At 45.3% G+C, this 27,220-nt stretch overlaps 1 protein-coding gene and 1 long non-coding RNA gene across 6 annotated transcripts in view; one reads left to right on the top strand and one right to left on the bottom strand.

Annotated features, from left to right (window-relative positions):
* Positions 1–15,565, top strand: part of LOC149875241 (uncharacterized) — an 86,622-nt gene extending 71,057 nt beyond the window's left edge. Inside the window, exons 3-5 of one of the 2 annotated variants that reach the window (XR_016439462.1) lie at positions 88–214; positions 12,967–13,123; positions 13,920–15,565. This is a non-coding gene — a long non-coding RNA (uncharacterized LOC149875241). Of the gene's footprint in view, positions 1–87; positions 215–12,966; positions 13,814–13,919 lie in introns of those variants that run through there. The other variant, XR_016439463.1, reaches the window with a different exon arrangement.
* Positions 1–27,220, bottom strand: part of PDGFD (platelet derived growth factor D) — a 229,547-nt gene that overhangs the window by 14,777 nt on the left and 187,550 nt on the right. For all 4 annotated transcript variants that reach the window (XM_090030102.1, XM_090030084.1, XM_090030074.1 and 1 more), the window contains one exon: positions 26,029–26,243. In XM_090030102.1, the coding sequence (XP_089886228.1) occupies positions 26,029–26,243 (215 nt within the window). The remainder of the gene's footprint in view (positions 1–26,028; positions 26,244–27,220) is intronic.

Here is a 27,220-nt window from a genome sequence, read left to right as displayed (position 1 = left end):
AACCTCCTATGGCAGGGAGATACCAGCGCAATATGTTTTGTTCGATGGCACCAGGCCCAAGTTGCATTTGTTCATTCTGGCTTTTAGGTGGGTTGGTGCAGTTAGAGCAGAAACTGGATCCAACCCCAGAGAGAAGAAGCAGCTACATGGAGAGAAGTACTATCAGAGCTCCTGAATATATTTGGTGTTAGAAAGCTGCACTGGCTGAACTAAGGTAATTATTTTGTGCTGTTAGCTCTGCACCCTCTCTTCTACTTATCCTCTGCTGTCATGCTCCCTTCTTGTGTCTTCCAGGCCCCTCTCTCTGCTCTTTCCTTCTCTCTCCAGTTCAAACATTCCTCTGACTCATTGCCTTCTTTTCCTTGTTTCTCATGCCGTGTTCCTCATCTTTCTCTCTGTCCCCTCTCCCTTCACTTTCACCACCATATTTATATCCAGTACAGTGGGTTCAGTTTATTTGGAATCATTAATGTTTTGCACACTGCTAGCCTGTGTTATCAGGCAATCTCATTATTGCTATCCTCTCATGCATCTCTTTGGTGCTTTGTTATGGAGCTCTACACTAGACTTTAAAATCTCTAGGGCACCAATCACTTATTGCTAAATATGTGTAGCTCACCTAAAAGAATGGGGCCTGTATTCTGATTGGGCCCCTGGACACTGCTGAACCATAAGTAAAATAATACCAATCTAAACTTTGGGAAATATGGCACTTGCCAAAGCCAAAATGAAATTGAAGGCTAATATAGCTCTGCTATTGCATGGGCACTTGTATTGTCCTCACCTTGGAGGTCAAACTTGCTTCAGTGCATACACAGGCTGAAAAGTAATTTTTAGGTAAACTGTTTTTACAATGCACAGTCTTACCAGGTCTTTATTGCTATCTTGGGGAACAGATTTTATTTTCTGTTAACTTTGAGATTTTTTTTTTGTGTTGTAATTTCAGCTTTTTCGTTCCACTCAGTGAGACTCCATTGCAGGTTTGTCCTGGAGCTATGACAGATTCGATTATTTCTATAACACTATCTTTATCTTGTGTAATTACTTAACCATGGTCATAGTCTTCCTTCGCATGCTAATTATGAAATATGTTTCTTTTGGTCTGTCTTTACCATACTGTGTTTGTCTGGGGGTTTGTTTTGCAAACGACACTTATTGGAGGAGTTAATGTCCATGTTTTAAATTAGTAAGGGCCAACCTTTTCGGCAGGTTTCCATATGCTCCACAAGTTGCACTCCAATCTCCTTCCCCTGCCTGCTTCCTGCTCTCTGCCCTATCTGATGCTGTGCTGCCTGTTCCCTCCCCAGTGTGCTGGGTGACATGCAGAGAGGCTGCCTGTGCCACTTGTGGTTTACAGGCTACAGGCTGGTCACCCCTGCTTTAAATGAATACACATATTTCTTTGTAAGCTGGTTAGAGCTTCTACTAGGTTCTATGTGGTTGGATTCACTAAAAGTGCCCACAGCTATATATGTAGGATGAGGAGTCTAAGGGAGATCAGAGGGAGCTGGCCACTTAATTTCACTGGGATTTAGGCATCCAACTGCTATGACTTCCTTTGAAAATCCAACTGTTGTCCTGAACTGATTTCTTTGACTTAAATGCTGTCTCATGCTGTGCACTACAGGGAGTGAAATCTTGTGTGAGGGGACTACATAGACAACAAAAATGGCAACATGAAAAGATTTCTCTTCTAGCTTGTTCCCCACATTCACCTAATTAGCTTTGTCCTCACTGCAAAAATATCCATGTGGGAAACAGAGACACACCCAGAGAAGGAGAGATGCTGAACTGTATGCTTTCCCCAACTTTAGAAATGTAATAGTAAAGATCTATGGACAGCAAACTAATGCTGCTTCCAAATACTTGCTTCATGCACTGTGTTCCTGCAAGCTGGCAACAAATAATCAGAATAGCACAGCCTGGCCATGTATGGTGACCCCAGAGGGACTGCCCTTTAACATGGCTAGATGGGATCTGATAGAGCCTCATTAAAATTTCAGATCCTGAGCTCTCTGTTGTAGTTTATGGTCCTTATCTCTGACAGTTTTGTATCTCCCTGTAAACCCCGTGGACCAGGTTGAGGGGAAAGAATATACCACGTTTTCTCATTAGGTTGTTCTATACTGAAAGATTTGGACAGTGGCAGGAAGGGATGGAGAGAAAAGACTATCCTATTGTGTTTCTGTACACACATAGACTTTTAAATTCACAGTAGTTATTCCAAATTTCTGTCCTGAGACCCAGGTATCAATTACAAGTAATTAATACACTAAAGGAATTTGCTGAAAAACTTGTAATTAGACCACAACAATTATAAAGCATTTTCATCCACCGATCTCAAAGTACTTTGCAAATAAAGGCAAGAACCATTATCTCCATTTTATAGAAGAGGAATTTGAGGTAGAAGGGGAAAAATACTTATTCAAGGTCATGCAGATCAGTGACAGAGCTGCCTATTTACAATACTTGTGCACCCTAGCCCCATTGCTATAGTATGTGAGCTTCTCCAAATCAGTTACCTTCACAACACACCAGCTTACAGATGGGGATTTGAGGCAGAGGCATAACTGGTAAGGTTTTGCCCTGGGCCAGCATTTGCTGATACCATCCTGCTACAGGGAATAGCCACTACCATGCAAGATATCAGTGAAACCAACACCAAGATGATTAAGGCAGCAGCTGCTGGATAGGGATCCTTTAATGCCCCGCTATTACAGCCACTGCTGTCACTCACAATACTGCCCTGAGTGCCACCAATTGTCATTGCTGGTGGCAATCAACAACAGTAAATTCGTTGGCTACAGTGGCAAAGGAAAGGGGAAAAGGGTCCCTACAGTTGTGGCTGCTATGTTAACTCTGACATCAGTGGCTGTTCCCAATACCCGGACACTTTGGCAAATGCTGACTCTTGCCAGATCCTCATGCTCCTCTGTCACCAGTCCTGACCTCTATCCCTATCCCGTGTGCCACTTCTGTCACAGAAGACACAGTGGTGTGTAAAGTACATACTCCCATTCTGGAGATTCCTCTCTGCTAGGGCTCGGGGCTCATGGCCCACTCTTCTGACCTTGTTATGCTACTGAACTGAGGTACAAAGAGATTAAATGACTTGCCCAAAGTCATAAAAGAAGTCTGTAATAGAGCAGAAAATGGAACTTGACTCGTCTAAATATAAGATCAGCAACCTAATCACCAGACTTCTTGCCCAGGCTCCTAATCACTAGATTAGGGTGTCGCATATCACCTTCCACAAAGTCTATAGCAGAACCAAAAACACAGTGGAAGGTCTCCTAGCTCATACATGTTAACCATAAGACCAATCCTTTTTGACTGTGAGGCTTGAAGAGTAGGACGTTCATGGAATGTAATAACAATGATCAAACAACATAGCAATAAAAAAATCCTCCTAACTTTTTTCCATGTGTCACAGAGCATGCAGGTGCCCTGCTCCTTACAGCAGGAACAGCTAGGGAGAGAGCCCTAGCAGTGAGTGGGGAGCCCAGCTGCTAGTTGCCAGGGCAGCCAGGGTCACAGGTGCTGGTTGCTAGGGCAACTGCTGGGGAGTCAGCTGACAGGAAGGGGCAGGGCCTGGCACATATAACCCCAGGAGTGAGGCCAGGAAGGCAGTGCTCCACTGGCAGCCATGGGAGAAGGAGCTCTGCTGGGGCAAGTGGAGTGGAGAAGCCTGACGGCCCGAGCAGCTCCTCTCTGCTGTTACAGGTAGAGAATTCCCTGGTAGGGACTGAATGAGACTTTTTGATATAGCCCAGGGGCTTGAGTTTTTATTGTAGATTCATAAGTCCGGAGGACCAGGTGAGGCTATTAGGGGTTGGAGGAGGCCTCATAGGGGCTCCACAGTAGTGTGGGGACCCTGGTGCCAGAGAGGGCATGGCATTTTTGGGGTGCACTGGCCCCAGTCCCAGAGAGAGGGGGCAGCGAGAAGCCCCAGAGCGAGGGGGCAGCAGAGGGCCAGGAAGGCATGGGACGAGACAGGGTGGTGGAAGCCCAGGGAAGTCAAGGAGAAGGGCAAATTACAGCAGGGTCGAGGTCAAGACCACATCAGTACCATCTGCAAGGCCTGGGCTGCAGTGTAGGGGAGAAAAAGGAGCTGCAGATAGGCAAAAACAATGGGCAGCCTCCTGTTAATTACATATATTAATTAATCAATTAAGATAAAGGTATGACAGATGAGTAGGCAGACGGTTGGCCTAGAATAGGAGGGTGGAGTCACCGATAGAAAGACTCTAGTAGAGGTACTCCTGTCACACCATGTTACAGTGAAGTTTCTGCTTTCAGGGGTGTAAAATCATGTAATACTGTAAGAGAATGATTGTGCTTAGATGAGATATAGATAATTACTCTTCTGCAAAAGACAGGAAGACTTGCCAATTTTTAGAGAAAACAGCAACATTTGCCAAGTGTGAATTATTTTCAAACACTGACTGCCTCAGTGCAAATAATAAATCACAAAGGACACAAGGACACCTTGCTGGGCCACGTTGCCAGCTAAAACATTAAAGAGCTGAACCCAACAGGTCTGTGAAGATTATTTTGGAGCTGAAAATAGCATCTTCAAAGACACTTATTTTTTTTAAACATACTTTAAAAATCAAGTACAGCTGCCGAAGCTGAACTCACAATAAAAAAATTCTATTTAAAGAATGCTTTCATCAAAATCTGACAATTTCAAATGACTGGCACTTTCAAGATCATGGTTAGGTAGATTTGCCTTTTCATTTTACAGCAAATGAAAGTGTGTGCAGTGAGATGAGAGCAGATATGTGGGCAGTATTTAAGCTAACAGACCTCCTGACAGCTTGGGGATTTTCCCTGTGTTTTATATTAAGAAACATGAACACTGTATATGTGCTTTGCTGATAAGAGTAGAAAAATGAATTGGCAGACACTTTCCCAGACAAGACAGGAAAGCTGTGTTTGAACACTGTGAAAATTGGAATGCTTTAATAGCTGATCACAGAACTGATGTTCAAAGTTTTCAGTCTAGCTTCTGTCTAATAGTCTTAGGTTAAGGTAAATACAAGAGGACTGAAAAGAATAAGGCAGTCAGGCCATTTTTAGTGGCCACAGCAGATGAAAGAAAGTCCTTTCATGTTGGAAATAAAGCTGCTTTTTATTTATTATCTGGTCACTTCTTCAAAAGTGATACACTACTAAGTTAATTAAATTAGTTCAAAGAAATGATGCTATCCTTTAAGTGCATCTTTTTCTGATAACATCAGTAGAATACTTATTGTAACACAATAGGTACATAAAAATGCTCAAGAATATTCTCCAAGGTTTCTTTTTTGCTTAGCAAAAAATGAGTAAATTCATGGTTTTCATGTCCAGCAATCAATATCCAACTGCACTAAGCAAAGCAAGGAGGCCCAGATTTTCAGATTATTGTCTCACAAAAAAATACATTACGACGGCCATAATATCTTTGTCACATATGAAATAGTGACTTAATTATGGCAATAAAACCATTACACTAATAAAACAGAATGAGATGGAAGACTTAACCACTGGGCTGGATTTTGTGTTTATTGAAAGTATAAAAAAACACTATTATGGCCTTGTACCATTTTTCATGCAAATGATTATGTAGGAGCACACTAACTTGCTATAAAGTATTTTTCTTTGTAGACATTTTCGAGATGTAAAGCTCAGGTGTCTGTGGCAACTGTGTAATTTTTCCACCAGGTTGAAGAAAACAAAAAATGAGAATTGTTCCCTATTTTTCTCTGGAAGGGTCTTTTTTTAGGTGTAGTCTATGGAATTTGGATACACCACATATATTTGAGAGTAAACAGTAAATGTATAATAAACCAAAGAAAAGAATCATTAGAAGGTCAAATAGAAGCGGTGCAAATTTGAGCTGGGAGGACTTTTTGCTTCAGTGCACATGCTCTGACATGTACTTCGTTGTGGAGCAAATTGTGCCACTTGGGGCACAATAACCCTGCCTCACTCCTCCTGGATCTTCATCCAGGGGGAGCTAGAGCCCTGGGCCAGCATCTGTGCTGTCCCCAGAAGTATAAAAAGCTTCCCTGTCCTGGCCCCAGCACTATAAAAAGCCACCCTGGCAAGTAGCTCAGGGCTACTAGCTCTCAGCAGCTTCTGGGGCCCCCGTGTGCCAGATGGACTGCTGAAGCAGCCCTGAGAGTTCCCTGCACCCTCTACCCACTGCAGCAGTCTGGCAGTGGGGGCTGCTGCCTGGCTGTCACCTGCTGTGCACCTGCCAGATTTGGATGGGGACTGCAGAGCAGAGCTGCCAGCGGACTGTGGTTGCAGGGTTGGCCTTTGTGCAGCACTACTGCAATGTGTGCCCCTGCCTGGCCATCTGCACAGCTATCACAAGGTATACGGGTCCCCACTGGGGGCCAAATGGCCCCCACAGGGGCTACCACCCCCCTTGCAAGGCCCACATGCCCCACCCCAGCCCCCAAATTGCTGCCCCACCTGGCCCCATCCCCCACCAGTTGCTGCAGTCCCCGCAATGGCTGCTCCACCCATCCTCACCCCCACAACTTGCACCCCCAGGCCCCTGAGGCTACTCCCACAACCCTAGGCACCATCACTTTGAAAAAAAACAAACAGAAAACCCCCCCAGGTCAGACTGTTCCAGGAAGTTCCTGGCTGAGATACAGGACCTCCACTTAATTCAGGAGGCGCACAGTCCCACCAGAGGAAATGCCCTGTTGGACCTGGTCCTGGCCACAGGTGATGACCTAGTAAGGGGCCTCCAGGTCCTTGACCACCTGGGTGATAGCGATTATCATTTGCTGGAATTCACCATCCAGCTCAGGGTGTCAAGGGCCTGCAGCAGGGCGGCAGCCCTAGACTTCAAGAGGGTCAACTTCAATGAGTTGAGAAGGTTAGTGGGAGAGGTGCTAGGGTTCCCAAGAGCAGGGGAGCTCAGTGCCCAAGATGAGTGGTTTTTCCTTAAGCAAACGATATTCCAGGCCCAAGGGGTGACCATCCCAACAAGAAGCAAGGGGGGCAGGAGTGCCAGTAAACCCCCCTGGCTCACCAAGGCTGTACGGGAATGCCTGATTGCCAAAAAGGCAGCGTACAACCGGTGGAAGGGGGGGTGCTATCTCCAAAGAGGAGTATGCCTCCTCTGCTCGGGCCTGTAGTGGGGGCTGTCAGGAAAGCTAAGGCGGACATAGAGCTAGGACTTGCATCCAAAATCAAAGATAACAAAAAGTCCTTTTTCAAATATATAGGGAGGAAGAAAGAAAGCACCGGGAAATGTGGTGCCCCTGAAAGATCCTCTGGGCAATCTGGTGGTTGTGCCAGAGGAGAAAGTAGATCTCTTCAACCAATTCTTCACCTCTGTTTCTTGGGCAGGGATGGGGACTTCCCCACCATGATGCAAGATGGACTTGAGGGGAACACCTCCAGACCTCAGGTTGGGGAGGACTGGGTTAGAGAGCTTCTGGAGGGGCTGGACATGTTCAAATCAGCAGGTCCAGATGCTCTCCACCCCAGGGTGTTGAGGGAGCTAGCAGGGATTATTGCAGGGACCTTGGCATGGCTTTACAAGCTCTCGTGGTGCTTGGGCCAGGTGACAGATGATTGGAAGATAGCCAACGTGGTCCCCATCTTTAAAAAAGGGAGGAGGGAGGACCCGGGCAATTATAGGCCCTATCAGTCTTACCTCAGTCCTAGGGAAACTCGTTGAGAAGATCATCATGGCACACATCTGTGATGGGCCGGCCTCAGAGATGATGCTCAAGGGCACAGCACAGTTTCATTAGGGGCAGATCATGTTCAGACAAACCTGATTGCCTTTTATAATCAGGTCACAAAAGCTTGGATGCAGGTGTCGCCGTGGACGTAGTCTTTCTGGACTTCAGCAAGGCCTTTGACATCGTCTCCCACCCCACTGTCATTAAAAAATTGGGTGACTGTGGCATTGATGCCTACACAGTCAGATGGATTGCAGATTGGCTGAAGGGTCGCACTCAGAGGGTGGTGGTGGATGGGTCATATTCGACCTGGGGAGAACTGGGCAGCAGAGTCCCCCAGGGCTCGGTCCTTGGGCCCGCGCTGTTCAATTTCTTTATCAGTGATTTGGATGACAGGGTGCAAAGCAACCTGTTTAAATTTGCTGATGATACCAAAATTTGGGGTGAGGTGAGCATGCTAGTAGAGAGGGAAAGACTGCAGCAAGACCTGGATAGGTTACAGGGGTGGGCTAGCAAAAACAGGATGCGCTTCAATACTGACAAGTGCAGGGTGCTGCACTTGGGCAGTAGTAACCAGAAGCACACTTATAAGATGGGAAACTCCCTTCTTGAGAGCATGGAGGCAGAAAGGGATCTTGGAGTCATTATTGACTCCAAGATGAACATGGGCCGACAATGCGAGGTCATGGTTGACATGGCTAACTGGACCTTGTCGTGCATCCACAGGTGCATCTCTAGCAGGGACAAGGAGGCGATCCTCCCCCTCTGTGCAACACTGGTCAGGCCACAGCTGGAGTACTGCGTCCAGTTCTGGGTGCCCCACTTCAGGAGAGATGTGATTGAAAGGGTCCAGAGGAGGGCCACCGGCATGATCCGGGGACAACAGGGCAGACCCTACAATGAGAGACTGCGGGACCTGAACCTGTTCAGCCTTCACAAGCAAAGGCTGAGGGGGGACCTGTTGACAGTCTATAAACTCATTAGGGGGGACCAGAAGGGTTTGGGAGAGACGTTGTTTCCCCTAGCACTCCCTGGCATAACAAGGAATAACGGCCACGAGTTGTTGAAGAGTAGGTTTAGATTAGATATCTGGAATAACTACTTCACAGTTAGGGCAGCTAGGATCTGGAACCAACTTCCAAGGGAAGTGGTGCTGGCTCCTACCCTGGGGGTGTTTAAGAAGAGGCTTGATGCCTACTTGGCTGGGATCATTTGAGCCCAGTTTTTTCTCCTGCCCTGGCAGGGGGTCGGATTTGATGATCTACAAAGTCCCTTCCAACCCTACTTCTATGATTCTATGAACCCAGAAAAAAAATGGGAAAAAATGCCTCTGCTTACCTTAGAAGCAAGGGTGGAGGGGCTTCAGGGCAGCACAAGACAGCAGAGGGGCAGGAGGGCTCAGGCTGGGGCTGCTGGGGCTGTCAGCCTGCCCTGCACTGTGCAAGCAGGGTCCCAGTCAGCCACATGGCAGCTCCAACTGCTGGTAAGAACTGAGGTTTTTTTATTTTTTTTTAAAGTATGGGGGTGGGGGTCGGGGGAGGGGCTGGCCCTGGCAGGGTTCGGGGGGCCTCAGGGGGTTGGGGGGTAGGTGGGGCCATCAGGGGTCTCCCCCATGGTCCCCTCCCCCCTCGTTCAGCTCCCACGACCCCTTACTCACCGGCACCGGAGTCCTGGTGCTGAAACGTGCAGCCTGGCAGGCCACGTGTTTCAGCACAAAGGTGAGGGCCAACGATAGAAATACTCTGGCAGCCAGAGCATCTCCATGGAGGACCCAGCCTTCGGTTGCCTGCACTGCTTTTTTAAATGTTGATTTTTTTAGATCAGTCTAATTTTCTCCCCATGCTGCAAACTTGCAGCGTGGGGAACTTTTTTTTGTTCCCACACGTGCCTGTTGCCTCACCTCAAAGGGGTTTGAGGTGGGGCAAGAGGTACATGTGCTCTTGTTTGGATGCACCCAGTGGGTGCATCTACACATGATGATTTAAAGGCACTTTAGTCATTTTTAAGGTGCGTTAAGGTATGGGTCTACATGTGCTCACCCTTAATGCGCCTGAAAAATGGCAATTTTAGGTTAATTATGCCTACATTTGATATCTGCATAATGCCAGCGTCAAACCTAGGAGCAAACGGTTAAGGCTTCTTAAGGGTCATGTATATGCCTCAACGCTGTGTGTTGACTGAGTGGGCCAGAGCTGAAGCTATGGGGCCCTACATTACTGATGGGCACTGCCAAGAACAAGTGGCGGGTGCTGTTTTTCATGGTTCAGATGCTGGAGCTGGAGTGGTGGTTCTAGTGGCAGTGGTACCCGCTGACTGATGACTGTGTGCTGGGCACATAAAAAACAAAACAACCCAAGCCCTGGCATGAATGTTTGCAGGCCAGGATAGAGTGGTGGCTTCATGCACTCCCTGCGTTGCACAGCGAGCAGAGGGACTGTGCCATGCTGTGCTGCTCCAGCAGAGGCAGAGGCAGACAGTGTGCCCCTGCACGTAGTTGTTGGTTGGCACACCAACAGGTACTGATGCTACTGGAACCACTGCTCCAGCTCTAGTGTCTGTGCCTTGGAGCAAACCACCACTCACTTCTTGGCAGCACCTGCTAGCAGTGTGGGGCCCCATGTGCTTGGCTCCGGCCTGCTCTTGACTGATGCTTGGGAGGCAGGAACATGAGGAGGAGGTTGGAGCCAGGGCTGGGCTGATCACATCCAGGAGACTGGAGGCTCCTGCCCCCTCAGCCAGCACTGGACCACACTGCCCAGCTATGTTGTCATGGGCTTCCGGGGGCTGCCCACCAGGGCAGGCTGCAAATGCATTCACCCAGTGAGCTGCTTTAAGGCGCCTTAAGAAGCTCTAAACATGAGCTCTAAATGTCAGAAAAGGACTATTGCAATCCTTGGATGTATAAACAGGGCAGAAGCAGGGAGTGGTGTTCAACCCTTTATATAGCACCGATGAGATTAACATGGAATACTGTGGGTGCATCTACATGTGCTATTAGTGCAATACAATAAACTCCAATGCAGTTTGCACCAGAGTTTATTGTTCCCAGGTGCCATGTTTGCATGTGAGCCTAGGACTGCAGCATGCTGAGTCAGGGTAGAGTATCCCTGGCTGGCAGGGGGCTCCAGGGATCATTCTGCCAGCCCAGGGCTGCTTTGACCTGGTTCAGTGTGCTATGGAGGGGCCAGCTGGGGCATGAGGATGCTCCAGGGTGAGTCTAACCTCCAGACAGCCTCCTCACTGAAGCACCCTCATGTCCCAACCTTCCTTGTCAGCATCTATATATGTGCTGTGGTGCACTAAGTAACACTACCATAGGCATGGGCGACTGGTGCCTCCTGAGTCTGGGAGGGCACCCGCAGATACTGCTGGTGGCGTTGGCAGCAGGGCCAGAGCTGGCAAGCACTTGCAGATGCCACTGGCAGTGTTGATGGCACAGATGGCCCTGTTGAGGGGGCACGTTGAGCACCCACAGAAGCTGCTGGCAGCAGGAACGGCCCTGTCGGGGGGGGAGGTACATGCCCCTCCATGCCTCCCTTACCAGTCACCTATGGCCATAGTGTAGTACTATTCTATGGCAGCATTTATTTCCTGTGCCCTAATAGGGACACACATGTAAATGCAGAGATTTTACTGTGAGGCTAATTAGTCAGCTCCACAGTAAACATCTCATGTAGATGTGCCCTGTGTTTAGCTCCAGCATCCATGTTTAAAAAGGGATGTTGGAAAACTGAAGAGAAGGGACTAGAAAAGAGGATATGGGGAAATGGATAAAATACAGCGAGAGACAAATAACTTAGTCTGTCTAGCTTATCAAAAAGGAGAGTAAGCAGTGACTTGTCTACAGTGTATAAGGATTTTCATGGGGAACATATACAGGGTTCTGTTTGATTCTAGTCTAGAAGACAAAGGAATTACAAGAACCAAGATCAATATGTAACTGAAACTTGGCAAATTCAAATAAGAAAGATGCAACAGTTTTTTTTTTTTAACAGTTAAGGTAATGAACCACTTGAACAAACTTCAAGCGGAAAATGAGATTTTTCATCTCTTGATGGGCTTCAAATCAAGATCAGGTGCTCTGGGGGGAGATATGCCATAGCTAAAATTCATGGGTTCAGTACAGAGGCAACATTTAATGGAGATCATACAAGATACTCTAATAACGCATCTGACCTTAACATCTCCAAAAGCTCTTAATTGCCTTAATTTGTCACCTGTGCAAGTCAATTTGTTGTACGACTAGTGGTAGCCATAGAATAGACAGGACTCAAGCATTTGGTGTATAAGGCACAATTTGAGTCCTATTTGCATTACAGCTTGTTTTTTATACTAATATTGATGATGCACTTTGGTAAGGTGTGTGTGGTAGGAAAGAGCAGTTCCATCGCTGCATGGATCGTTAGGTAAAATTCTATATCTTATGCTTTTGAGAGATCACATTAGAAAACCACAGTAGTTCTTTCTGATTTGAAAAATCTAGGAGTGGCTTGAGACATACATTTAGTCATACGACCCAATAGCCAGTTAATATGTCACAGTCCACAGAAGCAGACTTCTGTTCGAATACATCCAAAAGGGTTAAAGGAAACACAACAAATAGTGCAAGAAAGAAAAATGAGTTTCCAGCTGATAAACACTTTAAATTTCTTTATAATTGTTTAATTTTAGTGCTTTCTTTTGCTTTTCAGTCCTTTACTCTGGGAGACCATACCCACTAACATGGCTTCCACTATCACAGAACGAATGGATCTCCACTCCAGAATTATCCTACTCAGTCTAATCTTGCATCATACTCTTGGTCACTGATTTCACCTTGTTGGATATTTTGCCACCAACTTAAATTGTACTATGGTCAAAAATGAACTCTTATCTTTTCCTATGCTTTATCACTGCTGAACATATTACCATCCTGCCTGTCACTCAATCCTTTAACCTAGGAGTCATCTTTTACTTATCCTACTTGCTTGCACTTACACTCCAACTGCATATAAATCCTTTTGGTTCTCCATGCGAAACATTTTCACACAGTAAATCTCTTGTCAGGCTTTCATTATCTTCTGTCCTGATTACTGGAACTTCCTCCTCTAAGTCTTCTTGATAAGTTAACCAATCTCCACCTGTCCGTACACACTTTGTTTATATTTCTTACTCACTAATTTAATCACATCTGCTCTTTTTCTGAATCCTGATGTAAAGACTTCCACCCTTACTGCAACGGTCATGCTGCTGTACTGACCTGTATATCTTTTTTGTCCGTTTCTCCTAGGAGTTCCCACAATTCATGCTGCTTGCTCCCAGGAGACCCTTCCTGCAATGTCAGGCCATTACTCCTTGCTCTTTCAAGTGCCTCCTCAAAGCTTACTTCTTCTGCAACACCACTGATAAAAATATCAGCCACAATGACATTTTATTAGCTAATAAAGGTACTTCAGACTTCTTTATTCTATCATTCTAGACATCATTATATTAGTGGCACCCCAGTGTATTTACTGGAATAACTGCTACTCATTCTTTTCTATACACTTTCATATTGTCTTGTTATGATTCTGTTATACTGTGTTTGGTTAGGCCTATTTCTAAGACTTGTGCGTAGAACATTTTTAGGAACCTTTCAACAAGCTTCAGTACGGCAATAAGCATTCTGAGGTTACTGGTATAAAATAAAATATGCTATTGATAGTATGAGTTTTGTGGCTGGCACCATCTCTACTCTACCTCAGATAAATAGAATCTGTGTGCCCCAGAGACATGTATTGACTATCACAAACTTAAATGGAGATGGCTCTACAACTGTGACAACAGGAAATGAGAAAAGGGAATCCCTATCAATATTGTGATACACCATGAGAAATGCAACAGGTCTTTACACGCCAGACAGGTGAAAAGGTAGGTAAAAAGTGCAATTGGCCTCAATGGTTTCCTTTTTCCTGAAGTGCCTTTCAGCTGTACTGTGTAGCATAATGTTTGTGGAGAAGGTTTATATAGTGTGACAAATTCTGGTTACCGCCTTAAGGGTGCTCATCTCTTATGGAAACTCATTTCACATCTCATCAGTTACAGCAATGAGTTGGGGAAACTGATTTCTTGTTTTTCTGAGGTAAGAACATGATGGGTGGATGGCAAAGACTTAGTCCTAGCAGAATAAAGAATTGAAATGAGATCATTAAGTGGATTTTTTTTAACCTCAATTGGCTGACCCTATTCCATCTTCAATTTTAGCATACCTATCGCTTTCCAGAACAACAAGCAATTGGTGCAGTGGCAACTGAGCTTCATTTTAAATACACGGTAACAAGTTAGATAAAAGCAGACATAGTCATTTGATTGAAGTATGCTGTATTCATTTTCATTAACGCATATTGCTTTGTTTATCTTTTGTATGGAGTTCAATAGTGTTTTTAAAGGAGTCACTTACCACAGAATGTGTCTGACAGTCACTTTAAAAAGATACTAATACATACAATGTGAAGTTTACACAGTTTGTTTTGCAGGGTTTCTTGTCAATATGTTCTAAATTTTGAGTCATGTATTCTTGTTGCTTTGAGCTCTGGGCTCAAACTAACCCAAGGTTTTCTTTAATATCATGTTGAAACCATGTGAAAACCATAAAAATGTCAAAGATGTCATAGACATTAGGGCTGGAAGGAACCTTGGGAGATCATTGAGTCCAGACCCCTGTCCCAAGGGCAGGAAGTCAGCTAGGGGCAAAGGATCATCCCAGCAAGATAAGCATACAAATGCTTTTTAAAGGAGTCCAGAGTAGGTGCTTGCACCACCTCTGGAGGGAGCCTATTCCAGGCTTTGGGGGCTTGTAAAGAAGTTTTTCCTTATGTCCTGCCTAAAATGGTCTTGGAAGGTTTGTGACTGTTGGTCCTTGTCATCTCTTGGGGTGCTCTGCTGAACAGACGTTCCCCCAGATCCTGATGCACACCCCTGATGTACTTATAGGCAGCCACTAGGTCTCCCCGAGCCTGAGCTTTTCCAGGCTGAAGAGTGCCACGGCTCTCAGCATCTCTTCATAAGGCCTATTCTCTTGCCCTCTGATCATGCGTGTGGCTCTCCTCTGGACTCTCTCAAGCTTCTCCACATCCTTCCTGAATTGTGGAGGCCTTACTGAATTGGATGCAGTACTCCAGCTGTGGCCTCACCAAGGCCGAGTACAGCGGGAGGATGACATCCTGAGATTTACTTGAGAAGCATCTATGGATACAAGCCAGAGTTTGGTTTGCTTTACCAGCTGTGACATTGCATTGGTGGCTCATGTTCATCTTGTTGTCAATCATGACCCCCAAGTCTCTTTCAGCCTTAGTACTAGTGAGCGTAGCACTGCCAAGCCTATAAACATGAAGTGGGGTTTTTTTTAAAGGTTTCGTTTTAATATAATAAAAAGGTGAGGTTAGTTCAAGCCATGGCCATATGAACTTCAAATATTCTTGATGGTTTTGTTTTTACTTATGTTTGGCAAACCAGTCCAAAATTTCAGATGCCTAAGAAATCTTTACATATGATTCAATATTTTACAGAGCTTTAGAGAAGAAGGGGAACCAACCATATTGCATTTTCATATTCTCATTGCCATATAGTTAATTTCTTGCAACTGGACACAAACTTTATACTTTAGAGGAAAAAAAAGCAGCAGTCTCAGTTTAGGGAAGACCACCTGTGATGATTAGCTGTTAGTCTTGTTGCTTAATACATTAATAGGGACTGTTAAGATAATATGATCATGGGAACAGAAAGGAGAATAACTGGAAAGATTACTTTGAATTTCTTTTCTAACAGACTTCTTTCTCAGTGCAGGTAGCATAGAGCATAGAAAGCAGGTAAGCACAGGCAATACTGATCCCTTTGGTTGTGTGCATGCAATTCATTAGATGAGTGAGAGTCAGTGACTGCAGGACAGAAAAAAAGGAAGTTGATGCTAAAAAAAATTGCCTTTTCTAAATACAGTGCTCCCTGAGAGGTGATGTAGTGTCCTTTACAGGCATATGGAAAGGCAAGGGTGCCCATATGAACTAAACAACTCCCTGCATTATTTCCCAAAACAGTTTCTATATGGAATGTGAGGAGATATATAGGGAATTTTCACATATAGGAAAAAATGGATATAGTTAGAGCAATCCAAAACTTTAGGGATAAGAGGCTAATTAGGCAAAGTTAAACAGCAGGAATAAAGAAGACCTTGAGTCCTTAACAACTGGTTTAATTCCTTAGGAATTTCGTATTTATGACTTCATTTGATAACTTCTATCGGTCCCTTTGGCACATCAATTACACTAAGTTGAATTCGAGTCTCAGTTTTCCCAGTAGGGTGTAGATGGATTAAATAATTAGGATGAAAGTATTAATGAAAGGATTGTCAGGCTCAATGGGCAGTGATCAACGGCTCAAGGTCTAGTTGGCAGCCGGTATCAAGTGGAGTGCCCCAGGAGTCAGTCCTTGGGTTGGTTTTGTTCAATATTGTTATTAATGATCTGGAAGATGGGATGGAGTGTACACTCAGCAAATTTGTGGATGACACCAATCTGGGAGAAGTAGTAGATATGCTGGAGGGTAGCGTTAGGATTCAGAGTGACCTGGACAAATTGGAGGATTGGGCTACAAAAAAAACCCTTATGAGGTTCAACAATGACACATGAAACTTGGTACAGGCTGGGGGCTAACTGGCTGCGCAGCAGCTCTGCAGAAAAAGACCTGGCAGTTACAGTGCACAGTAAGATGAATATGATACAACAGTGTGCCCTTGTTGCCAAGAAAGCTAACAAGCATACTGGGCTGCATTAGCAAGATCTCTGCCAGTAGATCAAAGAAAGTGATTCATGCTCTCTGTTCAGCACTGGTGAGGCCACATCCAGAGTACTGTGTCCGTTTTGGGCCCACCACTACAGAAAGGATGTGGACAAGTTGGAGACAGTACAGCAGGGGGCAAGAAAAGTGGTTAGGGGTCTGTGGCACATGACTTATGAAGAGAGGCTGAAGGAGCTGGGCTTATTTAGTTTGCAGAAGAGAAAATGGAGGCAGGATTTGATAACAGCCTTTAACTATGTGGGAGGTGGTTCCAAAGAGGATTGCCCTAGACCAGGGGTATGCCAAATATGGCTTGAGGCCTGCATCCATCCAGCCAGGCACTTTCATCTGGCCCATGGTGACCTGCAACGAGTTGTACCCCACCCACCCAGTCCTTCTGCCCACCTGGGTGGGTGCCTACACCCCCCCCCCAACATACCCTATCATACCTTGCTCCCACCCTCGTGGGTGAAGGGCCAGCTCTGCTAGCATAGGGTGCAGTTGCTGCTGCAGGCTTCCCCAGCACCCCACTCCTTCCAGACAGTAGGTAGGGAAGCTGGGGGCAGGGGTGGGGCTGCAGCTGAGTAGGAGCATAGAGACCTCACTCAAGGGAGTGACACCAAAGTGAAGTTCAGCTGGGTATGAGGGAGGGTGGGGGGGTATGGGGACCCTTCCCATACCCCCTCCCGTGGTGCACAGGCCTGGCAGGCAGCAGGGGGCAGCAGCAGGAAGATGGGGAGAGGGAGCTGTGCTCAGTGCTTGCCTGGCTCCTGGCTCTGGCCAGCGCTGTGAGAAGTGCAGCTCCTGCTGAACCATTTGTTTCCCTGGTGATCCCTGGACTCACAGGGCACAGGAGGGAGTGGCCTGGAGTGGGGAAAGCAGTGCTTCGAGTGCCTGAGTCTTCCCTCCTGTGCCCTGCAAGTGTGGGGAGTGCTGGGAAATCAAACAGCTTGGCAGGGGCTGTGCTTCTAGCTGCAACGTACAGCACTGGCCAGAGCCAGGCACCGGACCCCCACCTGCTGCTGTGCCATGATGGGAGTGTGTGTGGGGAGGGTCCCCAAACCCCTTCCACCCTCTGTCACCCCCACAAACCACACACACAGACACAAACAGATACCCCCGCAGTGTTGCCTGCATTGACTGCAGGAGAGGACAGTGTGTTTCAGAGCTACAACCCCCCCAACATACCCTATGCCCCCCCAGACACAGCCACACCCCTTCACAAACTCCCCCCATGCCCCACCACACATACATACTACACACAAACACACACCCAGCTACACCCCACACAATATAAAATACTAAGAATTTATTTTTGAGTTATTATGCAATCACCTCTGTACAGTACATAAACACAAATCAAGACAAAAATATTTTTAAATAAAAGTAAAATACGTTATAGTAGGTGTGTGACTGTTAGTGTATGATTTGGTTTTTCCTGGTTCTAAGATGGCAACTCCCCCCTCCCAAAAGGAGTACTGCCAGGGGACAAGGGTGGGACTTCTGGTCCCAAGATGGTGGCCAGGGGGCTGGGCACCTGTCAAGGGATGAGGCAACCCATGTGGCCCTTGACAGCTAACCAAACCTCCTTAAGTGGCCCTCCAGCCAAAATAATTTCCCACTCCTGAGCTAGACTGTTGTCAGTGGTGGCAAATGATAGAACAAGGAGCAATGGTCTCGAGTTGCAGCAAGGGAGGTTTAGGCTGGATACTAGGAAAAACTTTCTCCCTAGGAAGGTGGTGAAGCACTGGAACAGGTTACCTAGAGAAGTGGTGGAATCTCCATTCCTGGAGGTTTGTAAGGCTCATTTGACAAAGCCTTGCCTGGAATGATCCAACTGGGGCTGGTCTTGCTTGGCGCAGGGTGTTGGACTAAATGACTTCCTGAGGCCCCTTCCAACCTGAATTTCCTATGATTCTATGATCTTTGTCTCTATTATATCTGTCTCCAGCCACTGCCAAAATATTTTATAGAATTTCAGCAGAAGTCCAGCTCTTCCTGGATCTTTCTCGCTCTTGCAAACTTTTAAGCAGTCTTCCTCCTCTCTCATACTTAACTTCTCCTCTATTTTTTGTTTCTTTCCATGTTCTATTCCTTTCTTTATCCCCTCAATGAACACCTTCATTTTTCTTCTATCCGCTCTTCTTCTCTTGCACAATTCTTTATAAAACTCCACTGCCACATCCAACACCTTTGCACTTTCTTTTATTTGGATTCCTTCTTCAGTTCTCACTGTTTTCAGTTCCTTCCTTATTTCCCTCAATGTCACCAAAAATACTTAAAATGTCCTTCCCCTTTTTCCACCCAAGGTGCTCTCATCAGAAAGATTTTCTCCTCTGTGTTCCATGTACTGTATTTATCATGTATCTTCTCAACATACATAACTTTTTGTACATAATTCTCCAACCATTTCATTATGTCCTCCATCTCAAGCATGTCCATGTGCATTTGAATAATCATTATCCTTTCTATTGTCTTTTCTCCCACAATAAAATTTATCATCTTAAGTTCTTCTCTCTCACCTATGACCAGGTTATGTAAATGTTCCACTTTAAGATCCAAAACTTCAGACAATATTTTTTCTACAATTTTATATCTATTCATTATCCAACTTCACTGTTCTCCTTCCCCTGTTACTACTGCTCTTATTCTCAGGCATATATTACCTGCTGATCCTGTTTCCTCCCATCTTCTTTCTCTTTGCATGTCTAGCTTATTCCTCCCACTAGTCCTCCCTTTAATCATTATTTCATTCTTCATTTCTCCTTTGTGACCTTCTCTCCTCCTCTTCTCCTGTTCCTCCAGCTGACTGGACTCTTCCCTCATAGCTTTCTTCAATAAAGCCTTCTCCAAAAACACCCATCCCAGCAAACCATTCTTTCCTACTTTCTTTTGTCCATTCTTACCTATTTTTGCCTATCTTCTATCAGACTCTCAATCTTTGCTTCTACTCTGCAAATCACCTCTCCATCTGTTTTCCCTTCCATGACTGCCACTCTCTTCTGCAAAATCACAACCAATGCTGCTCTAGGAACTCCTTCTCCATCCCAGCACCCTGTCACTATCCCCCCAGCACTCCTGGTAACAATCAAAGCAGTAAAACCAGACCTCTACCCAGCCTGTACACTTGATTATAACCAAGGAATGGCTGAAAAGATATCCTACTGATGGGAACCCACCACAAAGATAGATTAGCCTATTTGAATAAGATACAAGGCCCAATGAGTTCAGTCCCTCTCAATACCAACTCTTTTTCAACTCATGGTGAACCACTAAGTTGAATATATTTTGACTTTCTCTTCACTCCGACAGCTGAGCAGCATCATTTCCCCCCCCATTTCCAATGATTCCTGTTTCTTCACCAGCCTTAAATGTCTGGCAAACATCATCAAATATCTATGTAAATGAGAGGCCAGCTCTTTCAGCTCGTTTCATATGACAGGTGTGGCCCCATTTTCCATGTGGTGCAGCTGGACCAGGTGGCACCATATCTTACCTGCCTATGAATTTCCCAGGAAGGTCTCAGAACTTGTGCAAAAAACACTCAGTTCCATTTGTGAGTACGGGGCTAATCAGCACATGGATCCTTGGGGCGGAGGGTGCGGCAGGTATATGGAATACACACTCAGACTGAACAATGCTGGGCTGTGGGATTACTATGGCTTTAAACCCTTTTGACTCTGCTGGGGCCCAGCCCAATGAACATGATAAATCACGAGCCTTTTGGCTTTGGATTAATATTGTATATAGTTTGTACTATGTTTAAGTGGATATAAAACTGCTGTTTAAAAGTGTGTTCAAAAGTGGAGTACTTCTGCTGAAACTTGCAGTAGTTTCGAAAAAGGTAAAATGCATTTGGATGAAATAAGACTGTAGGCACCCATAGTAATTTGCATATAAGCAAATCATCATGGGTATATTTAGTTCAAAGTCACGGTTCTTTGCTCCCTTGCATTTCAAATTAACAAGATCCCCCTCTACTAAGTAGGGAGAGTTGTGGGGGGAGGAGATGGCAGCTTCTGTGTCTCTGGCTCTGGCTCTGAGTCTGAGTTGGGTCCAAAGTCAGACCTACAGCAGCCTCCTGCTCCTCCTCCACTTGCCCTCGGTAGCTTCTGCCCTCCTTCTGCCCCTTCCCCCACTTACTGTCACATACAACAAATTTCTATGTGCTGTAGCAAGGAGGTGAGGATGAATTAATGACAAACCTCCAATAATTAGATTCCATACCTGGAAAATTATAACAAAATTATAATTTTTCCATATATAGAATCTAATTATTGGGAGTGAACTTAAATTCAGGGTCATTTTAGATTCAAATAAATATGTTATTTTCACTGACTTGTCCACAGTGCTATGCAGAGGCCCAGTTCTGCTCTGATTTTAAGCTGTGCTTAAGGACAAACATTAGGTCCGAATTTGGTATTCAGATGTTTTCTTTTCTCCGCTGTTGCTGTTTCAGATTGTTCCTTCTAACATGCAACACCTCATACTTATTTACATTACATTTTATCACATTAGGTCCCTTGAAAATTCCTCACAGACATCTCTAGTCCTGTCTGACTTAGTGTTCTGACCACAAAACTTTATCTTAATAGTGAGCCAGTTAATTGAAAGAAATCTGTAATAGGGCTATAAAACAGTTCTGTCAAACTCATCTTACCTTGCACCTCAGGCTTGATCCCGATTGTGGGGCTCCTTGCAGGCTGAATTCAGCCTGGGGCATATAGCTCTACTTCAGATCCTAATGCATGCCCAATGCCAAAGTTGGAACTGCTGCCACCATAATGTGTCCCATGCCACACTGGCAGCTCTAGTTCTGGTATGGGACATGGGGAACATGGTGGCAGTGACTCCAGCGTATGGCATCAGTGGGTCTGGAAGCTGAAGAGCTGGGGCCATAGCAGTGACAATGTGTAAAGCCTCTGAAGGGAGACAATAGTCCTAATGCTAATACAATAACATAATAATGGTCATTTACTGGGTAAGACCATAGATCCCTTTTGCTCAGTATCCTGTGTCATACAGGGGCAAAGAGTGGATGCTGAAAGGGAGACAACAGGATATGACCAGGTTTTTCTCACTGTTCCTTTCCCACTTGAAGCCTCCAGCATTTACGGTCTAGGAAGTTCTGATTCAGATGTCGTACCCCTAACTAGTGATGTACCTTTCCTCCAAACATTTGTCCAGTCCCTTTCTGAATCTGGTTAAACTGTCAGATTCCACAACATCTTATGGCAAAATCTGAATTACATGCTGTATGAAAAAGAACTTTGTTCTGTTAGTTTTATTTTATGAGCCCTAGTTCTTGTATTGTGAAAGACAGTAAATAATAAATCCCTGTTTACCTTCTCTTCACCATTTAGTATTTTGTAAACCCTTATCATGTTCCCCCTCAAGCATTCTTCTAAACTGAATAGGCCTAGGCCACTTTAGCCTCTCCTCATATGGAAGTCCCTCCATACCACTAATCATCCTTATTGTCCTTCTCTGTCCTTCTCTAGTTCTACCATATCCTTTTTGAGGTGCTGACACCAAAACTTGGCACAGTATTCAAGGTGTAGATACATGATGGATTTACAGGAGTACAATGACACTTTCTATTTTCTTTACAATTCCTGTTTTTACTAATTCCTAACATTTTGTTTGCCTTTTTGATGGCTGCTTAGCACTGAGCTGATGTTTTTAGCGAGCAATCCATATTTGCCTCTTTTATTCACTTTCCATATTTGCCTCTTTTATTCACTTTCTTCCATACTGATAAGAAGAAATAACACCTGATATGAAAGCTTGGAACCCTCCAGTTAGCCACATTGCATGTTGAAGCTGTCTATTTATTCCATTTACTCTGCTTTCTCTCTCAATCAGTTTCTAATCCATGAAAGACCTCATCTTGGTCAATTTTACATTCTTTGAAGGAAGCAACAAATCTTTTAAAATCTTCCTAAGCCACATGCAAATTTGTAGTGTTATATAAATATTTATACACTTCCGGGGTTGTTTTTATCAGATCATGTTCATCTCAGTGTTTTATGACAGGGGTGCCAGATCTGGTTTGCAGAGCCACTCTATCCAGCCTGCTGGGCTACCAGTGGGTTACCAGAAATTGAGGGACATGGTCTGAGCAGTGGCCTACTGCAAAAACTTGGTCATTTGGGCCCTGATGGACATGACAATTGGTGGCAGCCTCAGGCCCAGCTCCTTGGCCACCAGCTCTGCTGACACTGTGCTGGAGCCTTGGATATCGTATACCTCAAGGCTTGTGTTGGAGCTCAAGCTGCCACTGCAGTACAGGGCATGTGGTGGTAGCAGTGGCTCTGGCTCTGGCATGGGACGTACAGCAGGAGCTGGACTTGGACCATGTTCACTGGGTCAGAGCCAGAACTGCTGCCACTGCATGTCTTGCGCTGGATTCAGCTCCCAAGGAACCCTATGCTCTGGGTGCAAGGTGAGCTTGAGACCCCTGTTTTGTGGCCCTATTAGAAATGTCTTTCAATTGAGTTAAAGTTCTGTGGTCTATAACTACAGTCATACATTGCATCTTTCTTAAAAGTTGGATACAATATGAATAGGGGTGCACTGATAGAGATTGCTGGGGCCGATACCGATAGCTGATTTTTAAGGAGGCATATCAGCCGATACCAATCCGATTTCCAATACTGAAGAGATGTGTCCAGCTGGTAAGTTTGGTGTGGTGGAAGGGGAGGGAAGAGGTGGGGAGGGGGGCATGCAGCAAAGGTCCCTGCGGTGAGGGAGGGAGTAGGGCTGGGCAGGGGCAGGCACTAACCAGCCAGGGAGGGGAGGGAAGGGGTGTGGGATAAAGCTGCAAGTAGCTTGTCCAGGGGGCTGGGGATGTGGTGCTGTGCCACCTGGATCTACATGGCATGGGGTGGGCTGCAGCTGCAGGCTGGGGCCAGGGTGGAGAGGCATGAGAAAGGTGGGGGGTGGGCAGCTCCTGCTGCTGCATGCAAATCGGTGCTCATCTAGCAGCTTCCGCTGCTACTCCTGCCGCTCATCCTTGATCTGCCCCACCACGACCCTTCCTCCTCCCTCCTCATTCCAACACACTGGACTTACCAGCTGCATACAGCACTCCACGCTGCCGGCTGTGCTCCTCACTGCCTATGTGCTGTGCTCCGGCTGCACAGACGCATGGACATTTATCGGACAAATCACTGGCCACATTGGACCAATTTCCGATACAGAACATTTTCTTTATATTGGTGCAGATCTGATATTGGGCTGATGTATCAGTGCACCTCTAAATATTAACTACTCTCCAGTAATTTACAGCAGTTGATCTGGAGGCTACTGTATTTTGTAATTAATGTGGTGAAAAGTGGGGGGAACCTCGTGCCTTAGAAAGATGACAACAATACTGATTACAGCAATGTTTAGCATATTTTCTCACACATCTATCTAGGCTTTATTGTCAATAACCTCTGGTATTCTAGCCCTAAGCCTCTCCTATATCATAGACTTTGTGCTGTGGGCACACCACCTCCAGATTAGGAGCTCACTAAATTCTTTTTCATGTGACCTAAACAAAACAGGAAAATAGGGCACTTATACACATGCTCCAGGGTGGGGCATGGGGCCTTTTAATTAGAGTGGCTCTTGGGGAAACTGGTCCAACTAAAATGCTGGCAGTGTCTTATGTATTCAGTACCCCATGTTTCAAAGTAGTGGCAAGGGTGTTTTAATTATACTTCATTCAACAAGCTTTAGTTAAAATGCCCCACCGTTATTTTGAAATGTGGAGGAGCTGAATTCATTTGATGCTGCAGCACACTGGAGCATTCTGATTAAAATGCAAGTGTTGATTAATCGAGTCTTTTCTGATGCATGCTAATGTGTAGAGAATGCCCTACGGATTCTTCCATGAGCGTGTCAGAAACTGACTCAGGATGGCACCTACCAATCTGCTTTGGGTTGCTTCAAAGGATTATATCAAATAAGTTTCCATGGTACTTTCAAGATCATTTTCTGTAAAAACCATCTTATATACTTGAAAACAATTCTTTCCTTATTGATTATGACTTGTTTTCCAAAATGTCCTTTGAAAGGATCAAAAATGTACATGGCTGCTCTCAGGGGGCAAGCTGTTCTCTCAACATTTGCCGAGTGAGAAAAAGTTAGAACAAAAAAGGTCAAAAGTCTCCTAATGCAGAGAAACTGGAAGGAAAAAATCTTATACAGTGGTACCCAAATGGTTTCAGTTTATCCCATCTAGATGTGGCTACAAATTAAGCAGCAAGGCTAGAAGCAAGAAGAAATGCAGTTAATTAACTCCCTCAAAACAGAAAGTCGTGTTATGCCTGAGAAAAGCATTTACACTGGCATAAATCTTTGTCTGGCCTCCTCAGTGGTGATGCCACTCCTTGTGTTCCCCATAGCCATCGCTCTTGCCATCAGTTCTGGGAAACTACATGGATCTAACTGCAGAATCTGAGCTTCCTGGTTATTCCAACCTCTCTTAGACTTAAATAGACTCTCACCCCATTTCCAGTGTCTTTCATACCTCTTTCAATGCTGTGTAATTGCTACTCACTTCACTTCTCATAGCCCAAGAAGCTAGAAGAAAACAGTGCAAGAAAAGTACCTAACAAGAAGGTGTAAGAAAATCCATATTACTTTATCACAATTTGCATTTCTCTATGTAGTGCTTTAATCCTTTAGCTCATATATAAAACCAAATCAGGCCCTTCTGCAGATCAGTAAGAATGGCTGTATGGCTTATGTCTCTAATGCATTATGTCTAAGCATAGCCAAGCTAGCTTTGGTTTAGAACATGTGGATAACAGAAACAATGTGGTACGACGGGCATTAAATACATAAGCCCACCTCCATGTTTACTGGGGTGGTGTGTGAAGCCCAAGCTGCCATGGCTCCAACAACACTGTTAAATATGAGCAATGATCTCCAGGGAAGTTTCCACACAACCCGTGTTGTCCCCATATGTGCTGCTCCCACAAGGCACATCCAGACAAGTGTTCATGTGTGGTATGCAGTACCTCAAACCTGTTTGAGGTGCTGCAAACTGCATGCAGCACATGTACCTGTTTGCCATGCTGCAGTGCCAAAATCTGACACGGGGAGATCCCAGTATCAAACAAACAAACAAAAAAATCACTGAAAAAAGTGGTAAGGTGCATGCAGCAGCATTATGTGCCACCAGAAACAGAGCTTGGCCATCCAGAGCCATGCTCTGGCTGCCAGCCAGGTTCCATGTGACTGTGGCCAGATTAGCACTGCTGCTGCCCTGGGAGTCTCCTAGGTAAGGCTGCTGCAGCCAACACACATGCTGCAATTTGTGCTGTGGCAAATGCATGCCCAATTTGTGCTGTGGCAAATGATGTGCCCACAGGGTAGCACCTTGATTTCATGTAAAACTGCATGTGAGGTGGAGGAAAGGATTTTGGCCATGCTCGTGTAGATGAAGCACCAACACAATCAGTTGTGCAGCTGCAGGGGAAGTATTTATGAGTCTACTTCTGGCTTAGAGCCCACAGAGGAATCACAAGAAAGGTCAGAAATAAAATACCTCATGATATTTTTTCACCGTTTTCCCAGAGGTGCATGTGCAAGATTTCCAATTTGCAGTGCCGCATCCACAGTTCCCACCGCAGCGCTGGACCAGGAGGCAGCGGGGAAAGAAAACCACATTTGTCAGTCTCAGTTCCTCCCTTAAGTTGACAGAGTAGTTCCTTGGAGTGCAGCTGTAACGTTTCACATCATCATTCAACCTGTCCAGGTCAACTGCAATGCAAAATAGCTCTGATTTGTAAGGGTTGAGTGGGCAGTTCCCTAGATTGACAAGTATTCTTCCTTGGGAAGCTCACAACACAGTTATACTCACTGGATAGGGGCAGAAATTAACTGGTATAAGTATTGGAAACTGGTACAAATCTGTAACACAACAGAAGTTCAGTGCACATAAACCACTTTCAAAATGGCCGACACCCATTTAACATAAACCTGGATATGTAGTATCAGACTTACCTGAATTAGGTTAAATCAGTTTATTGAAAATAAAGGTTAAATCAGTTTATTCTGTCCCAGATCCCCTCTAGATTCAAGTTAACTCACAGGCTAGGGATAGACATTACACATAAACAGGTTTAAGTGATGAGAAACTGGTTTAAACCTGTAGCAGACAAGACATTCAGTGCACATAAACCAGTTTGAAAATGGCTGAAAATGGTTTGAGACAAACCTGGCTGAATGTAGTATCAGACTTAACTGATTTGGCTCAAATGAGCTTATGCAATGTCTGTCCCAGACCCCTTGTTGGTTTAAGTTAAATCAGAGACCCCCAGCATCCCAGCATACTCTCTGGGCTGGGTTCTGCTCCAGGGAGCTGGGCTGGCCCATCCCCTCTTCTGTCTAGCTAGAGCAGGGGTGGGGTGTGGCCCTGAGGCAAATTCCTCCCTTCGTCCTCCCTCCACTCCTGCCACTGGCAAACCCTGTGGACCTCTATGGCTTTCTTGAAGCCCAGCAGAGACAGAATTAATTCCTCCCTCTGTCCAGCTTGCCTGCAGCCAGGGAGGAGATTTATTCTACAGCAGTCCGGAGTGGAGGAGAATTGCAAGCTAGTCCCCTATGAGCCCAGAGCTAAGACCTGCAGGGTCAGACTGAGAGGTGGGAAATGGTGACAATAATTACACATGTGCTGGAGATGGAGTTCAGGGAAGTTGGAGACAGTTTCTGGCTGGAAGTTTCAGACCAAACAATGC

This window comes from Crocodylus siamensis, chromosome 1, assembly GCF_052110815.1.
Source record: "Crocodylus siamensis isolate JL-2025a chromosome 1, ASM5211081v1, whole genome shotgun sequence".
NCBI classification, from domain to species: Eukaryota; Metazoa; Chordata; order Crocodylia; family Crocodylidae; genus Crocodylus; species Crocodylus siamensis.
Note: the sequence above shows the minus strand (reverse complement) of the source record. Positions and strands in the feature narration are given on the sequence as shown.